The sequence below is a fragment of the Lutra lutra genome, chromosome 16 (assembly GCF_902655055.1).
Source record: "Lutra lutra chromosome 16, mLutLut1.2, whole genome shotgun sequence".
In the NCBI taxonomy this organism is placed as follows: domain Eukaryota; kingdom Metazoa; phylum Chordata; class Mammalia; order Carnivora; family Mustelidae; genus Lutra; species Lutra lutra.
This window is the reverse complement of record NC_062293.1, coordinates 41,947,200-41,972,621: the sequence shown is the minus strand read 5'-3', so window position 1 is coordinate 41,972,621 and position 25,422 is coordinate 41,947,200. Positions and strand designations below refer to the sequence as shown.

General features: G+C 53.3%; 1 protein-coding gene across 8 annotated transcripts in view; it reads right to left on the bottom strand.

The window, feature by feature from the left end:
• The window catches only part of KSR1 (kinase suppressor of ras 1), a 146,952-nt gene that overhangs the window by 7,929 nt on the left and 113,601 nt on the right, over positions 1-25,422 (bottom strand). For 6 of the 8 annotated variants that reach the window (XM_047709058.1, XM_047709066.1, XM_047709063.1 and 3 more), the window contains 12 exons: positions 22,393-22,476; positions 20,760-20,821; positions 20,558-20,664; positions 17,331-17,499; positions 15,323-15,364; positions 14,443-14,497; positions 13,572-13,620; positions 12,441-12,820; positions 10,376-10,472; positions 7,427-7,560; positions 6,673-6,804; positions 5,487-5,622 (listed from right to left, as the gene is read on the bottom strand). In XM_047709058.1, the coding sequence (XP_047565014.1) occupies positions 5,487-5,622; positions 6,673-6,804; positions 7,427-7,560; positions 10,376-10,472; positions 12,441-12,820; positions 13,572-13,620; positions 14,443-14,497; positions 15,323-15,364; positions 17,331-17,499; positions 20,558-20,664; positions 20,760-20,821; positions 22,393-22,476 (1,447 nt within the window). The remainder of the gene's footprint in view (positions 1-5,486; positions 5,623-6,672; positions 6,805-7,426; positions 7,561-10,375; positions 10,473-12,440; positions 12,821-13,571; positions 13,621-14,442; positions 14,498-15,322; positions 15,365-17,330; positions 17,500-20,557; positions 20,665-20,759; positions 20,822-22,392; positions 22,477-25,422) is intronic. The other 2 variants (XM_047709059.1, XM_047709061.1) reach the window with 1 other exon arrangement.

The following is a 25,422-nucleotide window of genomic DNA, read 5'->3' as shown; positions in this document are numbered from 1 at the left end:
TCTTTCCTTCTTACACCGCCCTAGAATAACAGGAACAAAGCTGAACAAACAGCTATAGGAAAGAGATCAGAAATGGGGCTATAGGGGCGCCTGGGTGGCTCAGTGGGTTAAAGCCTCTGCCTTCGGCTCAGGTCATGATCCCAGGGTCCTGGGATCGAGCCCCGCATCGGGCTCTCTGCTCAGCAGGGAGCCTGCTTCCCTTCCTCTCTCTGCCTGCCTCTCTGTCTACCTGTGATCTCTGTCTGTCAAATAAATAAATAAATAAAATCTTAAAAAAAAAAATGGGGCTATAGGGGCGCCTGGGTGGCTCAGTTGGTCAAGCGTCTGACTTCAGCTTAGGTCATGATCCCAGGGTCCTGGAATTGAGCCCTGTATTGGGCTCTCTGCTCAGCAGGAGCCTGTTTCTCCTTCTCCCTCTGCCTCTCTCCCTCTCTAATAAATAAAATCTTAACAAAAAAAAAGAAAGAAAGAAATGGGGTTGTAGAATTTTCAAACAGAAAGCAGAAGAAATGCAAGATGCTCAGAATATATGTGGGGTAGAGCTGTGACAGGGGTGGGAGCCTCAGCGATACAGCAATGGAGGCTGGGAGTGGCCAGAAGATGAAACAGAGGGGAGTGCTTGAGAGCCAGCAGAACACCTGTCCTGACTGCCCCCCAAGGGGCACCAGGGTAGCTCAGGTGGTTAAGTGTCCAATTCTTGATCTCAGCTCAGGTCTTGATCTCAGGGTCATGAGTTCAAGCCCTACGCTAGGTGTGGAGCCTACTTAGGGAAAAAAGAAAAGAGAGAGAGAGTAAAGCTCCTCTCACTTTGGCAGTTTGCTGCCTGCTTTCCGGATCTGAGTGTTTACCGCACACTTTTCAGCCTTTCGGTTCAGGAGAGCCCCGGCAAGAAGACAGGCCTGCCCACCCAGCCAGGCAGAAAGTGCTCACCCATGTATGCTCAGGTTTTTGTTCTTGAGGACAACTACACTTCGTGGGATTGCCCACCAGGTTAGGAAAACAAGAAAGACCAAAGATACACTGACCAAAACACCAACTCTGGAGTAAAGTAAGTGTGTGTGTGTGTGTGTGTGTGTGTGTGTGTGTAGAAGCATAAAACAAGATCAATAAAAACATACCAACAAACAAGGAAGAGCTTGAGATTAATTACAGAACTTCTGCAATCCGATGTTCTACCCCTGAGCTATACCCCCTAATCACAGAACCTCTGAAACAATACATTAGATAGGAATACTGGCAGATAAAATCCAGGAAGCTCCCCAGATTGTGCCCCTGATTTTAGGTAGGAAGAAAAAATATCAAAGAAGGTAAAAGACACAGAAGCTCACTAAGGACCAAATTCTGTCCAATGGGAGTTTCCACAAGAGAAAACAAAATAGGGCAGGAAACTATGTAATGCAGACATAATGAAAGAAAATTTCCCAGAAACTTTTAAGGGAAACTGGAATCTTTACCTGAAAAGGCCCAGTGAAGGGACCTCACTGAAAAAAAGAGTATCAAACCAAGAAAAATAAACTTATTCTAAGGCATATATTTTTTTAAGATTTTATTTATTTATTTGACAGAGAGAAATCACAAGTAGGCAGAGAGGCAGGCAGAGAGAGAGGAGGAAGCAGGCTCCCTGCTGAGCAGAAAGCCCGATGTGGGGCTTGAACCCAGGACCTGGGATCATGACCTGAGCCGAAGGCAGCGGCTTAACCCACTGAGCCACCCAGGCGCCCCTCTAAGGCATATTTTAATGACATTTCAATGCAACAAGGATAAAGAGAAGATCCTAGATGTTCCCAGAGAGAATAAAATAGGGCATGTACAAAAGATTGAGAATTTTAAGATTATCTGATTTTTCAGCAATGCCCTGGACACGTGCTGTATGCTGACAGCACAGCTAAAATTTCATGTTTTTTTTTTTTTTTTTTTTAAAGATTTTATTTATTTATTTGTCAGAGAGAGAGAGGGAGAGAGAGCAAGCACAGGCAGACAGAATGGCAGGCAGAGGCAGAGGGAGAAGCAGGTTCCCTGACGAGCAAGGAGCCCGATGTGGGACTCGATCCCAGGACGCTGGGATCAGGACCTGAGCCGAAGGCAGCTGCTTAACCAACTGAGCCACCCAGGCGTCCCTAAAATTTCATGTTCTTAGGGAAGATTATTGTGAACCTCTTGGTGTGAGAACAAAATCAGGACTTGCTCAGGCACATATAAGGATTCAAAGATTATCTCCTATGCAACCACTGGGAGGGAGTTCTTTTAGGGTTCTCTCGCATTTTACTGGAAAGCAAATAAAGATATAGGGAGACCTGCGATACATGAAATTCTAGTACTGAGCCAGGGATGAACAAAAAGAAATGCAAGGATGACAGCACTACAGCAGGCCTAAAATTCCATTATCCAGATCATGAGAAACCAATGGGCCCTAAGAAGAATAGGACAAATTCCATTCCATAAGCAGTACGTAGGAGCTGCAAAACCTCAGGAATACAGCAAAGGTGGTGCTTGTGACCATTCTTAGCAAGAAAAAAAGAAGACAATCAGAAACTACAGGAAAAACCTAAAACTGCACAAGAAAACCATGGTCCACGTGTGAAGCCAACAAAATTGTGGTGAGCCTTTGAGTGAGTGACAGAATGGAAGAAAAGAGAGAGACGCACGAAGAGGAAAATGTCGTGAGCTGCTTAATCAGCAGCTCATGGCAACTAGAATCTATTACAATGGCGCACCCATATTTATTTTCTTTTTACTTTTGGCCTCCATCTGCAGACATAGCATGGACAATTCAATTATACTGACACAGAATCAGTCTTAATAAAAGGATAGAGGGAAAGCTGACGGGAGGCTGAGCAGAGAAGGGGCAGAGGGACAGGGAGTGGAAAGCTGCTAGAACAAGAACTGGTCTTTTGGAGCGTGACCTGAGGTGGGGGACTGCTGGTTTTCATTAAGAAGCGTTCTGGCCTTTTGACGTCAGCCTAGGCGCACTACTCACTGTGGCTGCTGTGGCTAGAAACTTGGTGGTGAACTTACAGCACTGGCTGGAAGGGCAGAGAAAGGTGCTCTGCAGAGGGGGCACTCCCTGCTTCTGACTATGATTCAAAAATCACTTTTTATTGCCCCTGACTTATGCCCCCCTCTACCCACCAATGGTAATGTGTTTAAAAAAAAAAAAAAAAAAAACAGAACAAAACAAACAAACAAACAAACAAAAAACCCCAAAAAACCAAACAGGAAAGTCAACTTTCACGAACCAGGAGCTGACTACTGGAACATTTTCTCTTTTCCCCACTTCCCTGCTCCCTAATCTATTCTTAAGGGGCTTCAAAGGACCCGCAACCCCACACTGTAAGAAATCCTTCCAGAACGGAACATGAAAGATAAAATTAATTATGATCTTAGCCCCAACCCAGGCCAATTAAATCCTTCTCTCTGGTCGAGGCCCTGGGGTCCTGATATTTTCAAAAGCTCCCAGGTGATGCTGACTTGTAGTCAGGGTTGCACTCTGACTCACTTGCCTCTGGAGGGCTCTACGCTCTGCTCCGGGCCTTCCCCCTCCTGAAGACCGCACCCATCACTCTGTGCGCCAAGACTGCGAGTGCGCAGGGAGAGAACGGAGATTGCTACCAGGAAAGCAACTCGCTATTTTTTCTTTCACATAAAACAAACATACAGGCACCCTCTGGTTTATACAAAGGTGTCCTTCGTGACTTTATTGTTAACAGGTAAAAACTGGAAATAACCTAAATGTCCAACAACAGAGAAGTAGCCATATTAGGGTGTACGCCAGGGCCTACAGGGGCAGACAGGTGTAAAAACAAGGCTCTGTTCATGATTTGAGTTAATAAGCACATCAAAACGCCACAAGGAAAAAAATGTCATGATTTTAAAAACTGAGCTACATGTTATGATCTTGATTTTGTCAGATATGTATTTTAAAAAATTAAGGGGCACCTGGGCAGCTCAGTCAGTTAAGCATCCGGCTCTTGATTTCGGCGCTGCTCATGATCTAGGGGTCCTGGGATTGAGCCCCCTGTTGGGGCTCTGCACTGAGCGGGGAATCTGTTTGGGATTCTCTCTCCCTCTGAATCCCCACCCCCCCGCAACCCCTTGCCCCATTCACACTCTCTTCTCTCAAATAAAAATCTTAAAAAAAAAAAAAAAAAAAAAGACGGGGTGCACCTGGGTGGCTCTGTGAGTTAAGCCTCTGCCTTCGGGGATCGAGCCCCGCATTCGGCCCTCTGCTCAGCAGGAAACCTGCGTCCCCCCCTCCTCTCTGCCTACTTGTAATCTCTCTCTGTCAAATACATAAACAAAATCTTTGGGAAAAAAAAAAAAAAGAAGAAGAAGATTAGAAGGTACCAGCTGCTTAAGTTGCAGTCTGAATGACTCAGTAGCCTGGAGCCTGAACCTCTCCTACCTCTAGGCCCCAGGGGCCCGGGGCTATGCCAGGGAAAGGTGGGTCTACCCGGGAAGGAGTCCAAGAGCATGGGGAGGCCCTCATGACCCACCTGCCCTGCTCAACAGCCCAGAAGAGGTGCTATCAAGTGGCCAAAGAGCCTGGTGTTGGGGCTACAGATTAGCCTTTTGGTGTCCCTCTTGGAGGAGCACACGTGTACAGAGAGAGTCTGCTCTTCAACCAGATGGCAGGTCCCCCTTGGAATAAAGCACCCCAGGCACCATGTCCTAAACGAGCATTCTGATCTGGTCAGGTCCCAAAGGAAAATCAGGAGCCTTTCTCCCTGGGCCTGTTCCACTTGCAGACGGTGACTCTGCTAGCACCGTCCCTGGCGTCAGCAAGCAGCTCACAGCCCAGTTAAAGCTCAACTGGACCCGCACTGGGGATCCCTCCAGGCAGGCACCCCCAGGGCTAGGCCCCCCAGATACCTCCTGGAGCGTGTTCACATCCGGGCTAGCACCTGCTTCCGCCTGATTACCATGGGGATGGTAACATCCAGCCCTGCCTTCCTTACACCACTGTGCTGGGGCCGGGACACTTAGAAACGGCCATACAGAGAAACCACTGGTGGTGTCCAGCAGCAGGAGGTCCGCACCTGTGTTATGATCTGGCTTTTTGACAAATACGCTGCGGAAACTTCGACTGGTTCTTGGGTGTTTGAGAAGAACATTCGGGGTGAGATTCATGTGATGCCACAGGAAAACCCTGTCTGTGTTCGGTGCGGGGAGGATTTGATCATCTTCCTCCATGTAAGGAACATACAGGGCTCTACTATCTTTTCCAACTCATGAGTCAATTAAAACCAGGACCTTTCTTTCTGGTCCTTTTTTTCCTTTTTTTAAGACAATGGTTTTTCTAAAGAAACACAGTTGGGTAATAAAGGACACAGGTGTTTTGGTGGGCAAGCAAAGAGGCTCGCTTAGGACACTTCTGCCTCCATGCCCCATTTCTCAGGTGAGTGAATGCAGAAGGACGGCGCACCTGTCGTGTGCCCCGCCCCCCGCCCCAGCCCTTCCTCCCTTTCTGAGAACAGGTGGCTACTCACAGTGACTTCCTTCCCCAGGCTGACGGAGGCCAGGACACGCTTCATACCGTCTCCACTTCCAATCTGCCAGATCAAGGCCTCTGCCGCTTGGTTCTTAAAGGGCCAGTCTCTTGCTTGCAGTTCATACCAAACAGTCCTGTGGGGACCGCCCGGGCAGCGTGAGCGGCTGAACCGCCCAGCCCAGCTCACACGCCCAGGACCTCCTGCTGCCATAGTGCCAGGAACCCAGCCAGCGCACCCAGGATCCTCCTCCCGCTTTCCCCACCCACCACGCTTCCAGAAATACTATGACGGCATCCTGGTGGCCTTCCCGTGGCCCAAAGGCCCTGCGGTGGGAAGTGCGAGGCTGGACAGGCTTCGAACAGAGTTCCTGATACAGGGATCTTCAGCGGGGCTCATGCCTACATCCCAGGTCAGGACAGGAAGAGACTACCTCCCACAAGAAGGTACCCTGAGATTCCAGAGTGAGGCTCTCACCCAGCCTCTCCAAGCTGCCTTGCCTTTCTTGACTCATCTTGGCCTTCTCCCTCAGCCACCCACGATCCAAGGCAGGGGCCACTATAGCCATGTGGGACTACTGAACAATGGACACGTGGAGAGTGAACCTGAGGGGTGCCGTAGGGGGGTAACATACTCATCAAAATCCTAGAAAACTTTGTGGGAGTAAAATAACTCCTCAATCTTTTGTTTTGATGACATGTTGCAATGACATTTTGGATCTAGAGTTAGATGCATGATTACAACGGATTTCATCCGTTTTTCTTTTTTTAGTGTAGCTGGGAGCAACTTTAAATTCTGTATCTGGCTCACATTGTATTCCTATTCTGTTTTTCTTTTGGTCACCTTTGTGGGGCACTAGAGATGGGCTGGCAGAACCCCCTGGTTCTCCCAGAGGGACAGTGTTGAGCTCTGGTCAGCATCCTCACGGGGCACTGTGTGAGATTGACGCCCAGAAATCACCTTAGTCCTCCTGGAGCAACCTCATAGGAGGCACCGTAATTCTCTGCATTTTACAGCAGGGGAAGAGATCCAGGATGTGGTCCCTTAGCCAACAAGTGGCAGAACCAGGACTCAGCACACCACCGCCCCTGCCTCCTTGCCACCCCCTTGCCAGCCAGCAGGGCCCCTTCTTTTGGCCACACTTGGCCTCAGAGCCCCAGGATGGGGAAATCAGGGGCCTCCTCACCCAAAGGCATAGACGTCAGCAGCTTTGGAGAACGGCAGTTGGTCCTCGTCCTTCCCGGGGGTCATCTCGCGCACAATCTCCGGGGCCAGGTAGCATAGCCAGTCATGGGACAGCTTCAGCTGGTTCTCACGCCTGGAGGCCAAGAAGCCAGGGCAAGGGCATGGGGCCTTTCAGCCAGCAGCGAAGAGGCTGCCTAGCACACCTATGCCCCAGGACGAGCACACCCCCGTGCACATCCCAGAAAACAGTTCACAGATCTGCACCTGCCGAGGTACCTGGAGAAGGGTGATAACCAGCTTCTTCCAGGAAAGCCAGCCGGTAACCAGTATCGGCAGGGAGCAGATTCTCCACCCCAGGAGACAATCAGTCTGCCTGTGTATCTTACAACCTGGCCCAGGTCTCAGTCTCCAGCCAGACTGCCATCCTCCTTCCCGGAGGTCCCCCAGATTCTTGGAGAGAGCCTTACTCCCCAATTACCACCCTTCAAGATTTGGGGGAAATAAAACCTGATGCTCTTCCTCATCGTGTCTCCCTCCCTGGGGTCGTGAACCCTGGGGACGCAGCCTCCTATGGGCGTCAGCCTGAGAATGAAGTACTATGTACAAGGGACCCAAACGTCACCCAAGCCTGATTCTGGACCAGAACTAGAGGATAGGACCGCAGTAGAACTCAGCCTTTCCTACAGGGAGGGCTGCCCCTGGCTGGTACAGCCCAGGTCCTCCCTGTCCTGTACGGACACCCGAAGTCAACTCACCGGCCCTCTCGGACCACACCCGAGATCCCAAACAGCCCAAAGTCAGTGATGACCACTTTGCCGTTGTCATAGAAGACGTTCTTGGATTTGAGATCTTTGTGCACGATGCCCTTGGCGTGGAGATAGCCCATACCCTGGGAGACAGAGAGCTTCATGTCAGCGGGGCAGGACCCAGGCTGGGCTGGCAGCTGGAGGCCCTTCCCAAGTTAGCTCAAGCCATCTTCAGAACCCTAGACGGCAGAATGGTCTCCATGGTACCGATGAGGAAACCAAGCCTCAGAGAGAGGAAGTCACTGGCCCCAGGCCACACAGCAGTTAAGGAGCATGGCTGAGGTTTGGTCCCAGGCTGGTCCACGTCACCATGGTGTCAAACAGACACCATACACTTGGCTCAGGTATGAAGTGTAGAGAGGGTGTGGGTGGGGAGCTGGGGGGGATGGCCAGGAAGTGTATAAAGAATAACGATAACCACCCGCCTCGCCCCGTGTTAGGTCATATGGGAATCGAGTGATCTATAGGGTCTCTATCAGGCTTTGTACAATGTGCCTCCCCTTCAGGCTAGGCAAGGGCTCAGGGTGGGGAGCAGAGAGGAACTCCCACAAAGGAAGCCCCTGAAAACAGGTGGTCCCAGTAACCGTGCTGGGGTAGAGGGAGACCTTGACTACCACCCATGTCCCTATGTTCCGTCTCGGCTCAGGTTCTAGGTCACCGTGTAGCCTTGGACGCTGTACTTCTGAGCCTGTTTCCTCGTCTACCCAGGGAAAGGACAGGGCTGGGGGACTTGTAACCACCGCTTGATCTGGAGGTGAACACCGGCCAGGTGTATGGGATACAGGTGACCTAACACAGGCACCATCTCATCCAAGGTCAAGCTGTCGTCTGACATGAAACCCAAGACTCTCATGTACCCTGATGCCCTTGGGATTGGGGGTGAGAGGCTACTGCTGGAACGGCCATCCCCACCCGCTCAGAAAGAGGCCCATGTAAGGCCACCTCCCAGCCTCCTGACCTCCCACACTGAGGTCACTTCCCACACTATGAAGAGTCCTTTGGCGGCTTTCAAACTCTCTCGGGGTGAGAAGTAAAACAGTAAACAAGAAACCACATTTAAGAAATAGAAAGAATGAACCATGAGGCAGAATCAGACAGAAATCAGCTGAGGCCAGAGCTCAGTTCGAGGGGGTCTGAAGAGTGTCGGAGATGAATTAACACAAGGCACGCGATGGCGACGGTGTGGGGTCCGCTGTCCCCATGCAGTGGAAGCAGAGATTTCTAGGAGAGAGTGACTTACTCCTTGCCAATATTCCATCCTGAACGTAAGAAGGTCATTCCTAGAATATCTACCACTTCCCAAACCAAACCAAGGCACAAGCCTTCCTCAGTGGCCTAAGACCACCCCCGCCCCCCAAACATGGGCTGAACAGCTGTATGATGGAGGACAAGCTGCTGTCCCCCTCTGAGCTTTGTTTGCAAGAGAGCTGCCTCAAAAAGCCAGCTTCAACAGACAAGATGTCAAATGCCCAGGTCTGGAGCATGGACTCCCTGCCCTTCCCACAATTTCCCAGTGTTCCCAGAGTGGCCCCTACATCACAAAGCCAGCTCAAGTTCAGGACCCTGCTATTGTATTTTGAACCTCAAAACCACAGAGGAGTATAAAAGGAAGTGGCTTAGAAGGTTCCAGCGGAAGGGGACAGGTGACCACTTCTCAGCAAGAGGAAAACCAAACAAGCCAACAAGCCAGTTTCAGGATCTCATCTCTGAAGTCTCTGAGTAGCTTTTCTTGTCTGTCCCTAGAATCTTCCAGAGAGCTCATCCATCCGACCTCAGCAACAGACACAGACTCCCCAGTGTTCTGACCATAAGGACAGAAGACAGTTTAGAGGAGGAGGACAGAGCAGGGGAGCCGGAGGGGAGCAGGGCCCAGCAAGTTTGAGGGAACAGGTGTGACACCCAGCAGCTCCCTCCAACTCCTCTGAAATGTGACTTACTGCGCATGAAGGCGTAAATGTGCTATTTTAATTTTGAGGCTTTAAAAGTTTAATTTGTTAATTCAGCCACATGGTTACGTGTCACGTGGAAATCTTGGCTTGCTCATGAAGGTCACTATGACTTTGGGATTTCTTTGGTAAAGACACACATAGGCGCATGCATGCACCAGAAAGAGGGAGGAGGGAGGGAGAAAAAGGAAAGGACACACACACACACACACACACACACACACACCAGGAAGAGAGAGAGAGAAAAAGGAAAGGCAGGGGTGGAGGCAGGAGAGGAGGCAGGGGACAGGGAGTTGGGGGGAGTTGGTCAGAGCAAGTGTTTCAACAGAAAGCAAGCAAGGAGGAACTCTGACCCAGCAGTAGTCTGGCTTTTATCTAGGTCTGCTTGGTGCTAAAGCCAGCAACTTACAGAGAAGCTTTTCTTTCATTTGTGTTTTATTACTTTTAAAAAAAGATGAAAGGAAGAAAAAAGGCTGCCTGAGGGCCAGTCCTCATGCAGCTTGGATCTGGACACTTGAAGGCAGAAAGCCTGGGCCCACCCTTAATCCAGTTCTGGCAGATTCTCCCTCTGTGCCAGGGCCTGGGCCCAATGTGCTCTGAGCAGATGACCCCATTCTCGTCTTGCGCCAATCCAATGGGGGAGGTTACACTGGAATTCCCATCTTACGGGGGGAGGAAGCTAAGGCTCAGGGAGGCTCAATGACCTGTCCAAAGTCACATAACTGGAGGGACCAGGATTCAAACTTAGGCTACGTGTCTTTACACCCTACTGTGTTCCTCCCTGACCAATCCATCCATCGTCACAGACTGGGTGTCCAGCTCCTGGCTTTAAGCGGGTGAGACACGGACCGAGGGAAGGCGCTGAGGTCCCACCCTTGAGGCAGCCCAGCTCAGAGAAGAGACAGAGCAGGGGGTGGCCAGGAACCCTGGAGCCAGCTGGATAGTCCTTTACCTTGATGATCTCCTGAGCAATCTGTCTGGTCTTGTTGATGTCCAGAGACGTCTTGGGGTCCCTCACAAATGAGTGCAACGTCCGCCCCTTGCAGAAGCTGTTGAGAGTGGTGGGGTCAGGCTGAGAGGTGGGGCCAGTGCAGCCGAACCCCAGCCTCTGGGGAGCCTGAAAGTAGCCGTGGAAAGAGCTGTGACCCCAACTGCCGGAGGTCTCTCTCTGTCCCCTCGCCCGTGGGCACTGGAATCCTCGTTCTCCACCAAGCTCCTGACACCCATTCCTTCTTGGGCCTGGCCTGAGTGCAAAATCACACACACACACACACACACACACACACACGTACCCCGTTCCCTGTGGCTCTGAGCCTGTGCACCCCAGAACAGGAAACCCAGCTCAGCAAGGCTCCTGGCAACCCAGAGCAACCCAGCTTTGGAGGATTTGAGGCAGAAACATGTCCCTCAAACTCGGGGAAGAACCTGGTCTTTTAGGACTATAAGCAGGCAACATTTGGGGCTCTCCGGAATGATTCTCATGATCATTTTTACTGTTCTCTGATCACAGAGATTTCATTACAGTAAAGCCCTGTGTAGAAGGGGGGTGGCATCACGGGGGTCAGAGAGATTCCTGGACAATGGGTTCAAGTTTTTGGGCCACTCCTTGCATGGACTCCTAAAGCCCAGGGTGGGCAAGGACCCAGAGAGAACGCATGGCTCACTCCCCTGTTCCCAAAAGAAGTTCACGAAGGCATCTCATGAAGGGGCTAGTTTTAGGCAACCTCTCCAAAGAGACAGGATCCTTGGAGCCTCAGCAACTTTGAGAACTGGCTGAAGGGGTATGGGATATTGGCTGATGGTCCCTTGTCTGCATTCGAATCCCCTCAGCATATCCTAAAATGTGAATTTTGGGGGTAATGAACGTTTTGCTATTTATTCCCTTTAAGCAGACTCAGGTTCTCATAGCCCCGGGTGGGTGAAGAGAGAACGGACGGATGCGTGGACAGACAGAGCTGGGGGCTGGTGCCCTGGGTGCTGCTGAGATGGTGTAAGCTAAAGCATCACGTCGTTGTGCTTTGGGCTGGCATTCTGTCCCCTGGGTTACGTGGGCGGTACCACCCTGCTCAGGAATTCTAGTGGGTCTGCTTTATGTCTCTGATAAACAGGCAAATGGGAAATTAATTTTTACTTAGTAAATATAGTCTGTTTGAGAGGAGAAAAAAGGTTCTTACAAACCATAGGGTCCAGCCACTGGGAATGTTGTCAGAATATTAATGAGGGGGTTCTCGGCAGATGGATTCAAGTGATTTCTACTGTCTTCTTGAAACCTCCATGTATATTCCAAAATACCTTCACTAACCTCTTACTTCTGTTCCTGACTATTAAAGTAAACACCCAGCAACAACTTTTTGAAGGCCACAGGCCAAAATGTTTCAACCTCACACTCTGGGTGCTGTGGGTGCGGGGGGGATGAACAGTCACACACCCAAGTTGCAGGGTGGGGGAGGGAGGACGGGTGGGCACTTTCTGCAGTAAAACAGACAGCTTAGGTCAGAACATCACATACGTATACTCTTTGCTAGCATGTGCCCTCCCAGAAGGTCTCGGACACGGGGAACTAAATACATTCATTACGGCAAAGTGCCCAGCCCGAGAGGACCAGCTAAATAAACTGGGGGTGACCAGTGATCAGCCAGAGAGAGAACCCAGACCCAGGCCACTCTCAGTGATTCGTGCTGGTAGCCTGAAATCAGCCATGGGGAGGGTATTTACACCACAGGAATGGAGAGATACCACAACTAGGGCTGAAACCATGCTGGCTCCACAGTTAGGAGCACGCCGCTGGGGTCGCCGACGTGCCAGGAACGCTGGGTGAGCGGTAAAGACCGAAACTGGCCTCAGACCAGCGCTCAGCCTGGGGAAAGCCAGTACGAGCCCAGAAGACCGGTGCCGTTCTTACAAAGGAATAGTTTTAAAAATGTGAGTATACACAAACCCTTTTAGTTTAACAACAGGCATGATAATGGTGCTGACAATGCGGCCGGTGGGGGGGGCACGGGGGGGGGCTCGGTTACCTGGTGATGATGGCCAGGTGGGGTGGGTTCATGCAGGCTCCCATGAAGAGCACAACGTTCTCGTGCCGCGTCTGCCGGTAGTTCATCACCTCCTTCTTGAACAGCTTCAGGTGGTCCTGGTTGTGGCCGTCCATCTCCAGCAGGCGGATGGCCACCTCGCCGTGCCAGCGGCCGCGGTGTACCCGGCCCCAGCGGCCCTGCCCGATGGGCTCACCCAGCTCCACCTGCTCAAAGGGGATGTCCCACTCCTGCAGGTACACGCTGGTCTGGCTGGCCTTGCGAGAGATCGGGCCCCGCCAGGGCCGGCGAGAGCTGGGCAAGTCGTCCACCTCATCCTCGTCATCCTCTGCCTCTGACTTGCCGGCCTCTGGCTCCTCAGCCTGGAAGGAGGGGGAAGGCATAGAGATGGGTGGCGGACCTGGGCTCGAACGACTCGCCATACCCACAGGCCCGGGAGAGACTCATGGGGGCTGGAGGCCCGGGGTCTCGTCGCAGTTCTGCACTGGCCTGCTGTGGACAGTGGCCGGGTCACTTGGCACCACAGGGTGTTGATGTCATCACTCACAAAATATGGTGTCTGGCTCAGGTGGGCCCTGAGGCCCTTCTTTCTGAGAGGGCTCCAAGGCCTAGGGAGGACACCATCTAATCGCTAGGAAGGAACGTTAACAACCCCCAGCATAGACAAATTTAACCCATTTATCCTTTCTGGGCATTCCTTTGTTTAAACCGAGTGTCTGACTGTCCTCCAGGCAGGAGTAAGTCAGTCAGTCTAAGCCACGCTGCGTGGCTGGGTTAAGACAGCGGTTCTTGGGCCCGGCTAAGCATTTGGGGGCTCTGACATCATACAGATGCCTGGCCGCACCCCAGACAGATGGAACCAGAGCTTCCCACGCTAGGCCCCGGGCCTCAGGCTAGGGTTGGGAACCCTGAGAGCTTACTTTAGCTTCAAAGATTAAAAAAAAAAAAGAAGCCTGCTTCGTTGTCCTCATCATTCTTCCCCACTATGTACATGCCTCGGTGGGTTCCTGAGGTGGTGGCACCCATGGACTCCCTATACCCCTGGGAGTGCTGAGACGAGGTGGAGAGGAGAGAGAAGGCAGGGTCTCCGGGCTGCGTGTCACCCTCACTCACCTCCGCTTCGTGATCCTCCAACACGTCTGCTTTGGGCTGGTTATCAAGCCTAAGAGTCAAACAGTTCATCAGGGAGACCCTGAGGGCAGGCCACTCTGCTCTCGGCCAGGCAGGGGACTCCCGTGGGAGGTCTGACAGAGGGCTCCTGGGCCCGCGTCCTTACTGTGACCCACCTGCCTGTGGGAAAGGCAGTCTGGATGCTGCAGAAACAGACAGGAGGCCAAAGACCAAACCCCGTTTCCCTTCTTTGGCCTCCGCCTTCTTCAGACTAACCTGAGGGTGGTGGGGGATGAGGGGAGGGCAGGAACCACCAAGGCCCTTTCAAATCTGATGCCCGGTACATGGGGTTCTGAACACACACACACGGGACCTGAACTTCGCCTTGAGAACCGGCTGTCACCTCCTAGCTGTGTGACTTCATATAATTTCTTAACTTCTCTGTGGGGGCTTTCGCCTTTAAGGACGCCACCTACTTCGATACCTGCCTTCACCAGACGGGACTGTGTGAGGAGATGGGAGTCAAGGGCTCAGCAGAGCTGGACATTGGGAATGGGGCTCCCTAAACAGGAGCTATTTGTGGTAGGCATCTCTGAGTGGCCTTTGCCCACCTCTCCTGGGTCATGAGGCTGCCCCAGATTTGAAAACAGCCCTCCCCACAAGGACTGCATATGCTGGAGGCTAATAAAACCCTCTGGCCGAGTTCACTGATGCAGGGAGTGAATGAGCCCACGGAGAACCCCGGCCGGCCGGCTCAGCATCCAGAGCAGGCAGGCAGACACGCAAAGGCGGGCTGGGAGGTGGCCAGGGGTGCGGGTCTAGCTTTAACGAATCCCCACAGAAGAGAAAGAGGACACAGCATTGGGAGGCCTACCGGGTGCTGTCCGCCGCATCAGGGGATGGGACTGCCTGTGGAAACGCCGAAATGTCTGGAGGAAACAAAAAGCCAATGCAAGGCCTGAGACAGAAAATCCTGGACTGACCTAAATACTGTGACTTCAAGACAGGTCTGTTTAACCCAGGAGAAAAACAATTAGCTACAGTCTTTGTCTAAACACACCAAGACTTCATTTGGCTAAATTAAGAATTAAGGTTGCTGATTAAGTACACGAACGCCTGTCATCCTCGGCTGGAGAAATAAGTACTAACCACATAAACTCCTTGGGGGCAGGAATACAGCCAAATGCAAAGGCAGTGCACGTAGTGGGTGTGCAAAACAGTTTTTGTGGAAGACAATCAAGGAGATTGGAAGTTAAAGGTGCATTTCATCTCTTCGCCAGCAGATGGCGCCAGGCAGCAACGCTCAGGAGGGTGAGACCACAGACTATTCTAAACTGGCTTCCCCTTCTAAGACAGCTTCTGGAAGCAGCTTCCTTGTCAGGATGTAAGGGAAGACATCCTAACATGCTTATAAGGGATCGGCAGAAAGGTCTCTCCCTTCACTCTGCAACCTGGATTTCTGCCACCCCCACCCCCCAGCTGTGTGACCCTGGGTAAGCTGCCTGTAGTCTCTGGGCAAGAGGCTGAACAGGACCGATGTCATGGTCCCTCCCAGTAGATCACTAGCCCTGTGAAGGGCCCACTCTCAAGGTGACCCACCCTGCTCCCTTTCCCAGCTGTCATACACAGTCAGCTCTCAAATAGGTGTACGTGAGACTCAGGCATTCAGAGGTGCCCTGGGAGAGGGTACCCAGGTGGGCGGGACAGAGGGCTCGAGGCATGGGGCAGTTAGTGGGACCATGCAGAGGACTCACCTGGAAAGATAAACTGCTGTCTATGATGAATGAAGTAGGCAGCTTTAAACAGAAGAGGAGGTGAGTCACACACACAGAACAGCAAATGCAGGGGCTTGGCGAGGGGGGGGCTGGTTATAGGGTGGGGCTGAGCAGGGTGATCCATGCAGGAAGGAGAAAGGGAGCTGGAAGGAAGCAGGTGCTGGCGGAGCCCCCAGGAGGGAAAGGGCTGGGCCTGGAGGACTTGCCCATTCCATTCGCCTCCCAGGCTCGCTTCTCTGAGAAGTGTGCGTGAGCCCAGGAGGGCGAGACACAAGGGTGAGGAAATAGCGTTTGTGAAAGCCGGCCGGGCCATGTGCAGAGAAGCGGCCCCCACTCCGGCCCCACATCATTCACCTCCAGAGGTGCTGAGGCCTCAGTGACCCGACCTCACCATCCAAAACAGAACAAAAAACGACCTCTCTTCAGAGGGACAGAAGGGGACGTGCTGGGGGTCTGGATTCGGACACAGTTGTCATAGGGTAAAACCAGGGGTAGAGACAGCCTTTCCCCAGGTTTATTCTTCGTGATAAACAGAAATGCTCCCCCATGGTACAGAGTAGGTGCACAGTAGGCATCATTCCTTCTCCAGGTTCACCAGGCTGGGCCCCAGGCACAGCCATGACCAGCGAGATCCCAGATCCTGGCCAGAGTGAGGGCTCTGGGCACAGGACAATGAGGGCCCAGCCCACGGATGTCAGAGAAAGCTGAGAGGCTCTGGCTGACATCACAAAATGGACCTTTACTGTGGCCGTTGTTTTTCAAACAAGGCCTTCCTTTTAGAAAAACCCAAACTAGAAGTTCAGCAAAAGATCCAGTTTCAGAAATTAATGACAGAGCAGAATGTGAAGAGGGAGGTTACTCCAATGGGCTCCAGCTCTGCTGTGGGGAGGGGATGGGTGTGCTCGGGCGGTGCAGGAGAGCCCCAGCCAGGTGCACGTTAAGGCGAAGGGACAGGTGAAAGAAAAGATTCCTACAAAATCTCAGTCTCCGAGCATCCCTGAAAGAAATCCCTGGAACCCTGGTAAAATGGGTCCGGAGAGGCTGCCTGGCCTCCTGCTGGCCACATGTGGCCCGAGCTGAGGGTTGCCCGGCACAGGAAAAGCTGTGGCTCTGTCCTCTGAGGCCTGGAGCCCCAAGGGCTGGTGACAGGTGGGTCCTGACTTGTCCGGGCCCAGAGTAAACCGGACGGTCCCAGTGGCTGTGCCTGTCTCCTGGCCACCAACCGAAATACCTGGAGGGCTGAGACCAGCTACAAGGAGCTGCCAGGGAAGCCAAGGCCTGGGCTCATCCCAAAATAGGCAAGGGGCCTTGTTCTGCACCTTGGAGAGGTGGGACACCCCCGGCCTGGCCGAGAGATGGGGGACCCTGGTCCTACAGAGCATGCTGAGACTCTGTGTCCTCATCTGCACAGTGGGATTAACCTAATCTCAACTTCACGGGGTCTCCTGTTTTATGGGAACAAAAGCTCCCCCTTAAGCAGCTTATTTGGATCACCTGAGCAGGTAAGCAATGGAGCAGGTAAGCAGCCGAGCCCCAGAGTCCCTCTCCCAGGTCTTCTGGGCCTGCCCCAGCTCCCTGTGCTACTGGCCATGCTTCCCAAGTGCTCAGAAGCCCTGAGTGAGTGATGCCTGTGACAAGCTGCCCCACACACAGGACGGCAGTTTGGGGATTGTGTCAAGAATCAAGGCTTTATGTCAGACAGAGTTGGCTTTGATCCTGGCTCTGTCCCTTCCATGTTATACAGCTCAGGACAAGGCACTCCCCTTGAACCTCAGTGTCCCCATCTGTAAAATGGGTGTGATAATGTCGTCTACCGCAGAGCTCACATCAGGTATAAACACGGTACTGTATTTGGGCTTGGCACAGCACTTGGCCACCAGCAAAGGCTCTTACTGGCCGCAGGGTTTCACCTTGAGCCTGCCGGAGCATGCTGAGAAGGGGCATCCCACCCTATCCCGAAGGCACACAGAAGCCCCAAGGGTGGTACCTGGGAAATTGAACCTGCTGTCCCGTTGGCCTGGAGAGGGGTTGGGGGGCGTGGTGGCACTGGATGGATTGGATGATGTTGGGAAGGGTGCCGGCGAGGAGGGCGTGGAGGATGTGGTGGAGGACGGGTTGCTGCTGGAGTCCAGGTGGTTCATGGTCGGGGGGTGCTCCTGTGGGATCAGAGACGCCAGAAGTGGGCAGGGACTGTCACGGCCCAGCCTGCCCCTTCCATACCCCAGTGCTTAGACCCCTCCCCTCCCTGCTTAAAAACGGGGAAGTCCGCCCCGGGGCATGTTGACCATTTTATCGTCTAATATTCAAGGGGAGGATGGGCAGAAAGACCCTCCCCTCAGTGCCCATCCCCTAAGGACTCCTGCTCAGCTTTCTTTAACTCAAACATACTTTCCTCCCAGAAGCCCTTCTCAAGCCCAGCAGCGACCATGCTCTTCCTCCTTTTCCCCCTATAGCTAGCACTTTTTTCCTCAGGGCACTTGAACCTCGGCTGGTCAAGTGCAGCTAGCTTGGGCAGTTTTCTGAAGAACGTCCCCCACCTCCAACTGTGTGTCCTGCAAGGGCAGGGACCACACGTGCTTATCACACACCCCATGCCTGGCTCTCAGCTGAGCACACAGCAGGGTTTTTTAACGAATTCAGGCTCCGACAAGTGTTTAGTGTGTGGTATACAGTGGTGTCTAATAAATGCTCCCTCCACTCTTTTGCAGACCTACTGGCTAGGACTGCCCAGGGGTTAGAGCCCTGAGAGAGGGCTATGGGGGGGGACTCTGTGTTAGGTGGAACTCCGGCCCTGACCCATTCCCCAGACCCAAACTCCCATCCCTCAGGGCAGGGCTGGACTTCCTTGGTCAAGAAAGTTGGAGCCAGGGGCACCTGGCTGGCTCAGCAGAGCATGTGACTCCTGACCTCAGGGTTGTGAGTTCAAGCCCCACACTGGGTATAGAGATTACTTAAAAATAAAATCTTTAACAAAAAGTTGGGCCCAAATTAGGTTAAATGCTGAGTTCTATAGGCTTCTTTTCTGCAGGCTCTAAAGGCTCTGAGCCTTTAGGAGGGGACCCTGGAACCCACCAAAGCTACACAGTGGGCCTCAGGGTCCAGGGACAGCCCCTGCCACTTGGGGCCACAGGCCAGTGGGGAGAGAGCTGGGTCCCCTGAGCCCTTCCTCTCCCTGCTCACCCTGCAGTGACCCCGCATCCCATCCCTGCTCCTGGGGCTCAGGCTAGCCCGGGCAGGGGGAGTAGCTACGAGGCAGGTTGGATCCTCCCTCCTCCACTCAGCATCCATGTGAATTGGTTCAAATCAGCCCACCTTTCTGAGCCACAGTGGTTCTGGATAAAATGGGAGTATTGGCAACTGCCTCACACTCTATGCTCAATACCATGTCTAATACCAACACATCCTCGCTGCCCACTGTGTGCTGGACTCCAACACAGACACCAGGGACCAGGCAGGACCAGGCGGGAGCAAGAGAGTGAGGCTGCACCCTCCAGAGCAGCCCCCCACTGGGGAGACAGGCCCTCAGCATCATGCAGCCGGGCCTCCAGAAACACTGGGAACCACGTGTGGTGCAGCCAGAGACCCTGGTCCTCAGCCCGCCTCCTGGCAAGGCCCCCCCGGAGGAGTGAGCATGTGAATGCTGAGAAGGGTGTTTCAGGCAGAGGGAATGGTAGGCACCAAGGCCCTGAGGTAGGAGTGGGCAGAGGTGCTATGAGCAAGGGCAGCTGGAGAAGAGGCTGGAGAGACATGCCAGCCCTTGAGATGATTGGGCCCAATGCATAGCCCTCGGCACGGCACCTGGAACCTGGTGAGAACTCCATGACCATTAGCTCGTGCTGTGAGCATGATCGTAAATCAGGGTGAGGGAAGGACGACAGCTAGTCAGTGCCCTTGGGGAGGTAAGAGAAAGCACCATCCAGAACTATGTCTGATCAGGGCCGGCCAGGTGTGTGTAGGACGGGCCTCCTGGAGGAGGAGGGGCCCCGAGTGGGTTCTGAACTGACCAGGGCTGAGCAACTGGGTGCTTGGGGGGGACGGTGAAAATGGGGGCACATCTGTTGTTGCCTGATAAGAACATAATGCTGGCTGGGTGGGAGTGGCAGACGGGGGTGCGCCTAGCATCCCTGCCGAGGAAGTGTGTCTCTATCTGTGACAGGCTGGACAACGCTGGTCCTGAGAAGCAAGTTCAAGAACGTCCCTTCGTTAGCCCTCTGACACCCTGTCAACAAAGCCTAATTATCCCCACTTTACACACCAGGGAGCTGAGGCTCAGAGGGGTAAAGGAACTCACTCAAGGTCACAGAGGCAAGAAAGGGGACTAGTTGGGATGGGAGCTCAGCTGTGGTCCTACACCTCTCCACCCCACCTTTCTTCCTGGATGGACGGAATGCCACCATCAGGGGCAATGCAATGACAGGTGGAGAGAGGCTGAGAGAGGACACGGGCAGGCCCATAAACGCGGACAGCTCTGAAGGCCTCCTCTGTCGGGCAGTAAGACATGCAGCAGCCCTCCAGGCTGCACTTTCTGGGTCCCTGGTGTTAATGAGCTGGGCCACTTGCCTCTCTCTTCTCCCTGCCCCAACCTCTACCCAGCCTGGCCCACGCCACAGAGAAGCCAACAGCATGCCCCTCCGTAGTGAGGCAAAGGTGTGCTAAGCCCCGGTCTGGGGCTGGGGGGAGGCCACTGGCTGCGCAGTCACCAGAGGCTGCCATCCGAGGCCACCACGAGCACAGGCACCTTGCAGACCTCACCATGCACACCTGTGCCTGGGGGCTGCAACAGGCCTCTTAGACTCTCCTTTCAAAAATCTGTGCGTTGGCAGAGGACCCCTGCTCTGGGCCTGCCTTTCACTCACGGGGGACCCTGTGGGTTCTTGCTTAGGTCCTCACCTAAAACGGAGCTAACAGCAATATGTGATTTTTAGAACTATTGTGAGGATCAAAAGGATCAATGGGAAAAGTTCCCGACTCAGAGTAAGTGCTTAGGAAACATCCAGCTGCGCTGGGGAAGGAGGCCACAGGCACATTAACTACGATTTGGACAAAATGTAAAGTCTACAAAAATGACAGGACCCCCAAGGGCCACCCTCTCTGGCCTTGGGCTGCAAGTCCCACCTCCCCGCTGACTGCCGCGTTGCAGGAGGAGCCCCAGGGCAAGGGGGTGGGGGCTTCTCCTGGCACAAGCAGCAGACGGGCAGGCGGCCGCCTGTGTACCTTCTTTGTCAGTGCTTTGGGGAGGGTTCCGAAGTGGGGCTCAGCTGCTCTGTCCACCGGGTTGTTGATGTCTGAGGGGACAGATTCTGTCCTCCGAAGCCTAGGTTCTGTTTCAAAAGGAAAAGGGGGAACCATCAGCAGGGAGCAGATCAAGCTACAGAGAGGTCCACCCGGCCCCAGAGAGCAAAGAGCGAATACTCACGTGGGAGGAAGGATATTCTACAGGCAGGGGCTTCCTTTGTACACTTGTTATGACATTTCAATCTGGGAAAGAAGGCGGCAGGGTCAGTGCACGGAGGGCCACTGGGGTCTCCCGAGGCACGCGTGGGCGGCTCCAGGCACCACCCGCAGCTCCGGGCAGCAATTACTCGCAACTGCCTCGATCTCCGCGCATTCCTCAACAAACATTAGCCCCAAAGTCTGGAATATTCCACACCGATCGTCCTAGCAGCTGCCGTCTGTAGAGCGGGACATGGTCCCGTGGTGTCTGCCTAACTTCATGGCAAAGCAGTTTTAATTGTACCCGTTTTATCTTGCTGGGGGTCACATGTCTATTCTCTAAAGAAAAGGACACCCTCCATTCACATTCAGAAAACTGGAGACAAAACCCTGAACTTACAAGAAAGATGAATCAGAAGGAGAGTGTCAATGACCAAGGGATCCCAGGGGTACAAGGAGTGGCCCTTCCCACTGTGTTCCAACACGGGACACATGGTCTGAGGGTCAGCACAAGCCCAAACGGTAAGACCTGGGCCCTCCATTTGGTCCTGTCTGCTGCACCCTGTCTTGGGGTCCTTGACAATCAAATGGGTTGACACTGGGGCCCTACAACTCTCATACCACGATCGTCAGAGAGCATGGGGCTCAGGGGTCATTCTATGGTCTCCATGTGAAATGCATTGCTTGAAAGGGAGCGGGAGGTCCCCAATTTAAAACCAGGAGCCACAACAGATCTAGACTGGTGGAAAGCTCTGGCATCTCCCTGGTGGTCAGGGGAACTGTTAGGAAAACACAATTTATCCAAAAACATGCACAAGACTGTCACTTCTGGTCTGGTGGGAGCCTAAATGCTTTTCCTACACACACTAGCTCAGAGTTTGGCAGCCTTGTAGAGAGAGGACCTGGAATCACCTGCCCAATTGTGAAAATGAGGCCCGGGAAAGAGCAAGAAGCTTGCCCAAGGTCACAAAGCAATGGAGGGGCAGCGATCTGGGAGCAGAAACTCCAGGTTCACCCTCTATGAGCAACAGAGGATGCTCTGCCCCCATGCTGTCCCCTTCCTCGTCCTTCTGCCCCACCAGAAAGCACCATGGCACAAAACAGGAAAGCTACGTTTGTAGAGAAGCAACATTCTCCCTCAACTCTCCTCTTCTGTGAACATTAAGAACCATCTCTGTTTTCACCTCCGCCTGACCCTTCTCCCCATCTCTGTGCTAACATATGAGGCTAAACTTCAGAACTCTGTATAGTTTCCAGAATGGTCCTCTCATTCCTCTCAGACTCTGTACAAGGCACAACACCTAGAACGCTCTTTCTTCCTTGGTCTCTCTGGTAAACTTCTACTCATCCCTCAAAGCCCACCTCTAATTTCCAATTTCCTCTTCTTCAGGGAGTGCCTGGCTCGATGATGCTTCCTTCATCTCCCTAGAGAGGGCTGTACATACCATGGCATGCCAAATGGGATTATAAATAGTAGCTTCAAGAACTCTCAAAGGGGTTCCCATGAACTCTGACTTAACCTAAGGCCAAGGTGAATTACGTAGTAGGACTCTTGCTAAACTACACATTTGGTATTCACTCGCCTCTCCCGTCCCTTCCACCCCTCCATGTGTCACCTGCAGTGCTTGCATTTCACTCCAAACATCATGCTCTTCTGGCACACGTGGCAGACCTGGGACAGCCAAGATTTGGTGGAGAACCTGTGGGAGGTGGACACAGGAAAATGCTCGTGTGGCTGGGAGACCAGAGCCTGGACAGGGGATGGCCCCTGGGAAACCGGGGAACTAGGTCCCATCCCAGAGCCACTGGTGCCCTCTCCCAGAGCAGGGGAGGGACACCCAGGCCCACTGCCTGCCCCTGGGCATTCCGAGTTCCCAGCCACAATGTCATCTTTGCCCAAATACCCAACTCAGTGTGGTCACGGATGCCAGCCCTCTGGCAGTTGCCATCGAGATTACAAGTGCACATACTGAGCGATTCCCGTCATAGGAATCGATCCAACTGATACTCCCACGGGTGGCAAATGAGGTACAGACAAGGTTACCCCCTGCCGCGTGTCTGCAGCAGCAAAAGACTGCGAACAGCCCATGGTACTGAGATGTGCCGGCGGCTGACGATGCAAAGTACCGTTCAACTACACCACTGGACACCGTGAGGCCAGGGAATAAAATAAGAAGGCTCATTCTGTGCAAATATGGGACAATCTCCAAGTTACATTATCAGGGGGAAAAGTACAAGAAGACTCCTTTTATATGAAGTTCAAATACAGGAAAAAGTAACCAATGAGGACAGAAGTGAAGAGGATCCCCTGGGTGGTAGTGCTATGCTCCCAGAGGGCCTGAAGGTCAATTTTTTGGAGGGCTGGAATGTTCTGGAGCTTCATCTGGGTGGAACACATGGGTGTATCCACATGTGAAAATGCACTTGTGCCCTCAGCTCTAAGTAATGATGCCTCCATCTTTATAAGAAAAGAAGCAAAGGACAGGACAGTGTGTATAATACATACCCGTATTTGCTTGGACAGAAATAACTCAAGAAACTGCCAAGACCTGCCTACAGGGGGACCCAGAGGGCTGGGGCAGCAGCAGGAAGGGACCACACAGACACCCTCTATACCTCCTGAATTCTGAACATCTTTCAATCCAAACTAAATCAAAATTTTTTAAAAATTTAAAACAAAAAAACCCCACAAAAGATAGATTGGAAGGAAGGACAGGGGTTGAGTGGGGGGTGCCTGGCAGAGATAGTCTAAGGCAGTCCACAGGGTGGGGAGGCCAAAGGGCAGAAAGGACTCACATTTTTTGGGAGGAACAGATCTTTGAAAGCAGAATCTATCATAGTAACAACAGAACAAATAGCAACAGTATTTGGGGAAGGGTTTGTAATGCATCCATGAGCATGAGCTTACTTGATGCTTACAAGCCCCAGAGAGTTAGGCAGGTCTGAGATTCTTAGTACACAGGCAAGGGAACCAGAGAGGTTAGGTGACTTTCCCGAGGTCACACAGCTGGGATGCTGCATAGGGGGTCCGTACCCCAGGTCCCTGAACTCAGAGCTGCACAGCTTCTTGGGGAGACCACTGGGGCAAAGCACAGAGAAAGAGCATGGGCTTTGGGGTCAGACCGCTCCACTGTGAACCCTACCGGCTCCTCCTGGCTGTGGGATGCCTCAGAGCCTCTACAAACAAGGCCCACATGCTCCCCTCGCAAAGACCTGGGGAGCTCATGTGTGCGAATGTGTAGTGCACACGAGCGCTGTCTCTACCCGCCCAACACAGGTGTCCAGGGACTAGGACACAGGCACCCATGTCGCCAGCGTGCCTTGTAAGGAGCCCTAATCCTGTCTATCTGGGATACACAGCACTCTCTGGGCTTTCATCTCCTCGTGCAAATGGTGGGGATAAGGGGAGCAGTGCTGAGGTGTCTGACACCCCCCTTGGAAATCTTGAAAACGGGGCAAAAAAGAAGTCAGGTCTGGGCCTGAGAAGGGCCAGCCAGGGGTGTGGGGTGTGGGGTAAAAGCATTCCCAGATCAGGGAAGGACCATGATTAGACTAAAACGCTAGGCCTTCCTGTTGAAAGAGAGAGAGAGAGAGAGAGAGAGAGAGGCCTAGAACCTGGGTTTAAAAAACCCAGCAGGTGTGACTGTGAGCCCAGGACCTGGGTGGGGCAAGGCAGGGCAGCCTGGCAACACTGGACAAGAGGGGTGCTGCTTCCCTGCTTGGGGGCAGCCTTTGGACCTCGCTGCTGCAGGGGGAAGGGAGCAGTGATCTGGGGAGCGCACGGGGGCGAGCTGCCACGGCCCCCCAGCCTCTGTGAAACCAGATGCACCCGAGACAGAACAAAGAGTGGCCAGCCCATCCTGGTGTCCCTCACACACTGGATCTGGGGCTGGAGTCTGTGCTCACACACCAACACGCCCCAGGGCCTGGCAGGTGAAGCTCGGCTGCGCGACACCCCTTTTCATCCTCAGCACTGGACTGGAAGTCTCATTTGCAGAGGGGAAAATGGAGTCTCCAAGACTAGGATTCCTGTCTGCAGCCGGGCAAACCCAGGCTTCCCGTCCTGTGGCAAACCCAGGCTTCCCTCTTGTGCCCTAGGACGATCCCACTGGGGGTGCTGCATACGGAGGGAGGCCCTTGGACCTTCCTGTGAAGGGCCGGTCCCCACAGTGGTGTCACAGTCTCTCTTTCACGAGATTCCGGGGGACGGGGATCAGCCCTGACCAGGCTGCCGGCCACAGGACTCAACCACTATCTTCCCAGCAGCATGACCTCAGGCAAATTCCTCAAGTCCTCAGAGCCCCAGCTGGGTCTCCACCTCTGGGTGAGAATCCCAGGCCAGCCTCCCAGGCTCCCTGCAGCTGCACCTCACGGCTCAGGGGGAGACCAAAGGCCCCAGCAAGTCGAAAAGCTCCAGACAATAGTGCCCTGTTGTGTTCCCAATGGCCTCTAGCAGGGACGGCCAGGACACAGGCATCCCAAGGTGCCATTCTGCGGGCTGTCCAGCGTGACAGACCTACTGTTGGTGGTTCACACCAGTCTCACAGGTGCTGAGGCCCAGCCCTGGGGCTGGTCCAGGTCATGGGCCCATGTCAGCCCATGCCAACACGCACCAGCCACCAGAATCCCCAGAAGCTGCTGGAAAT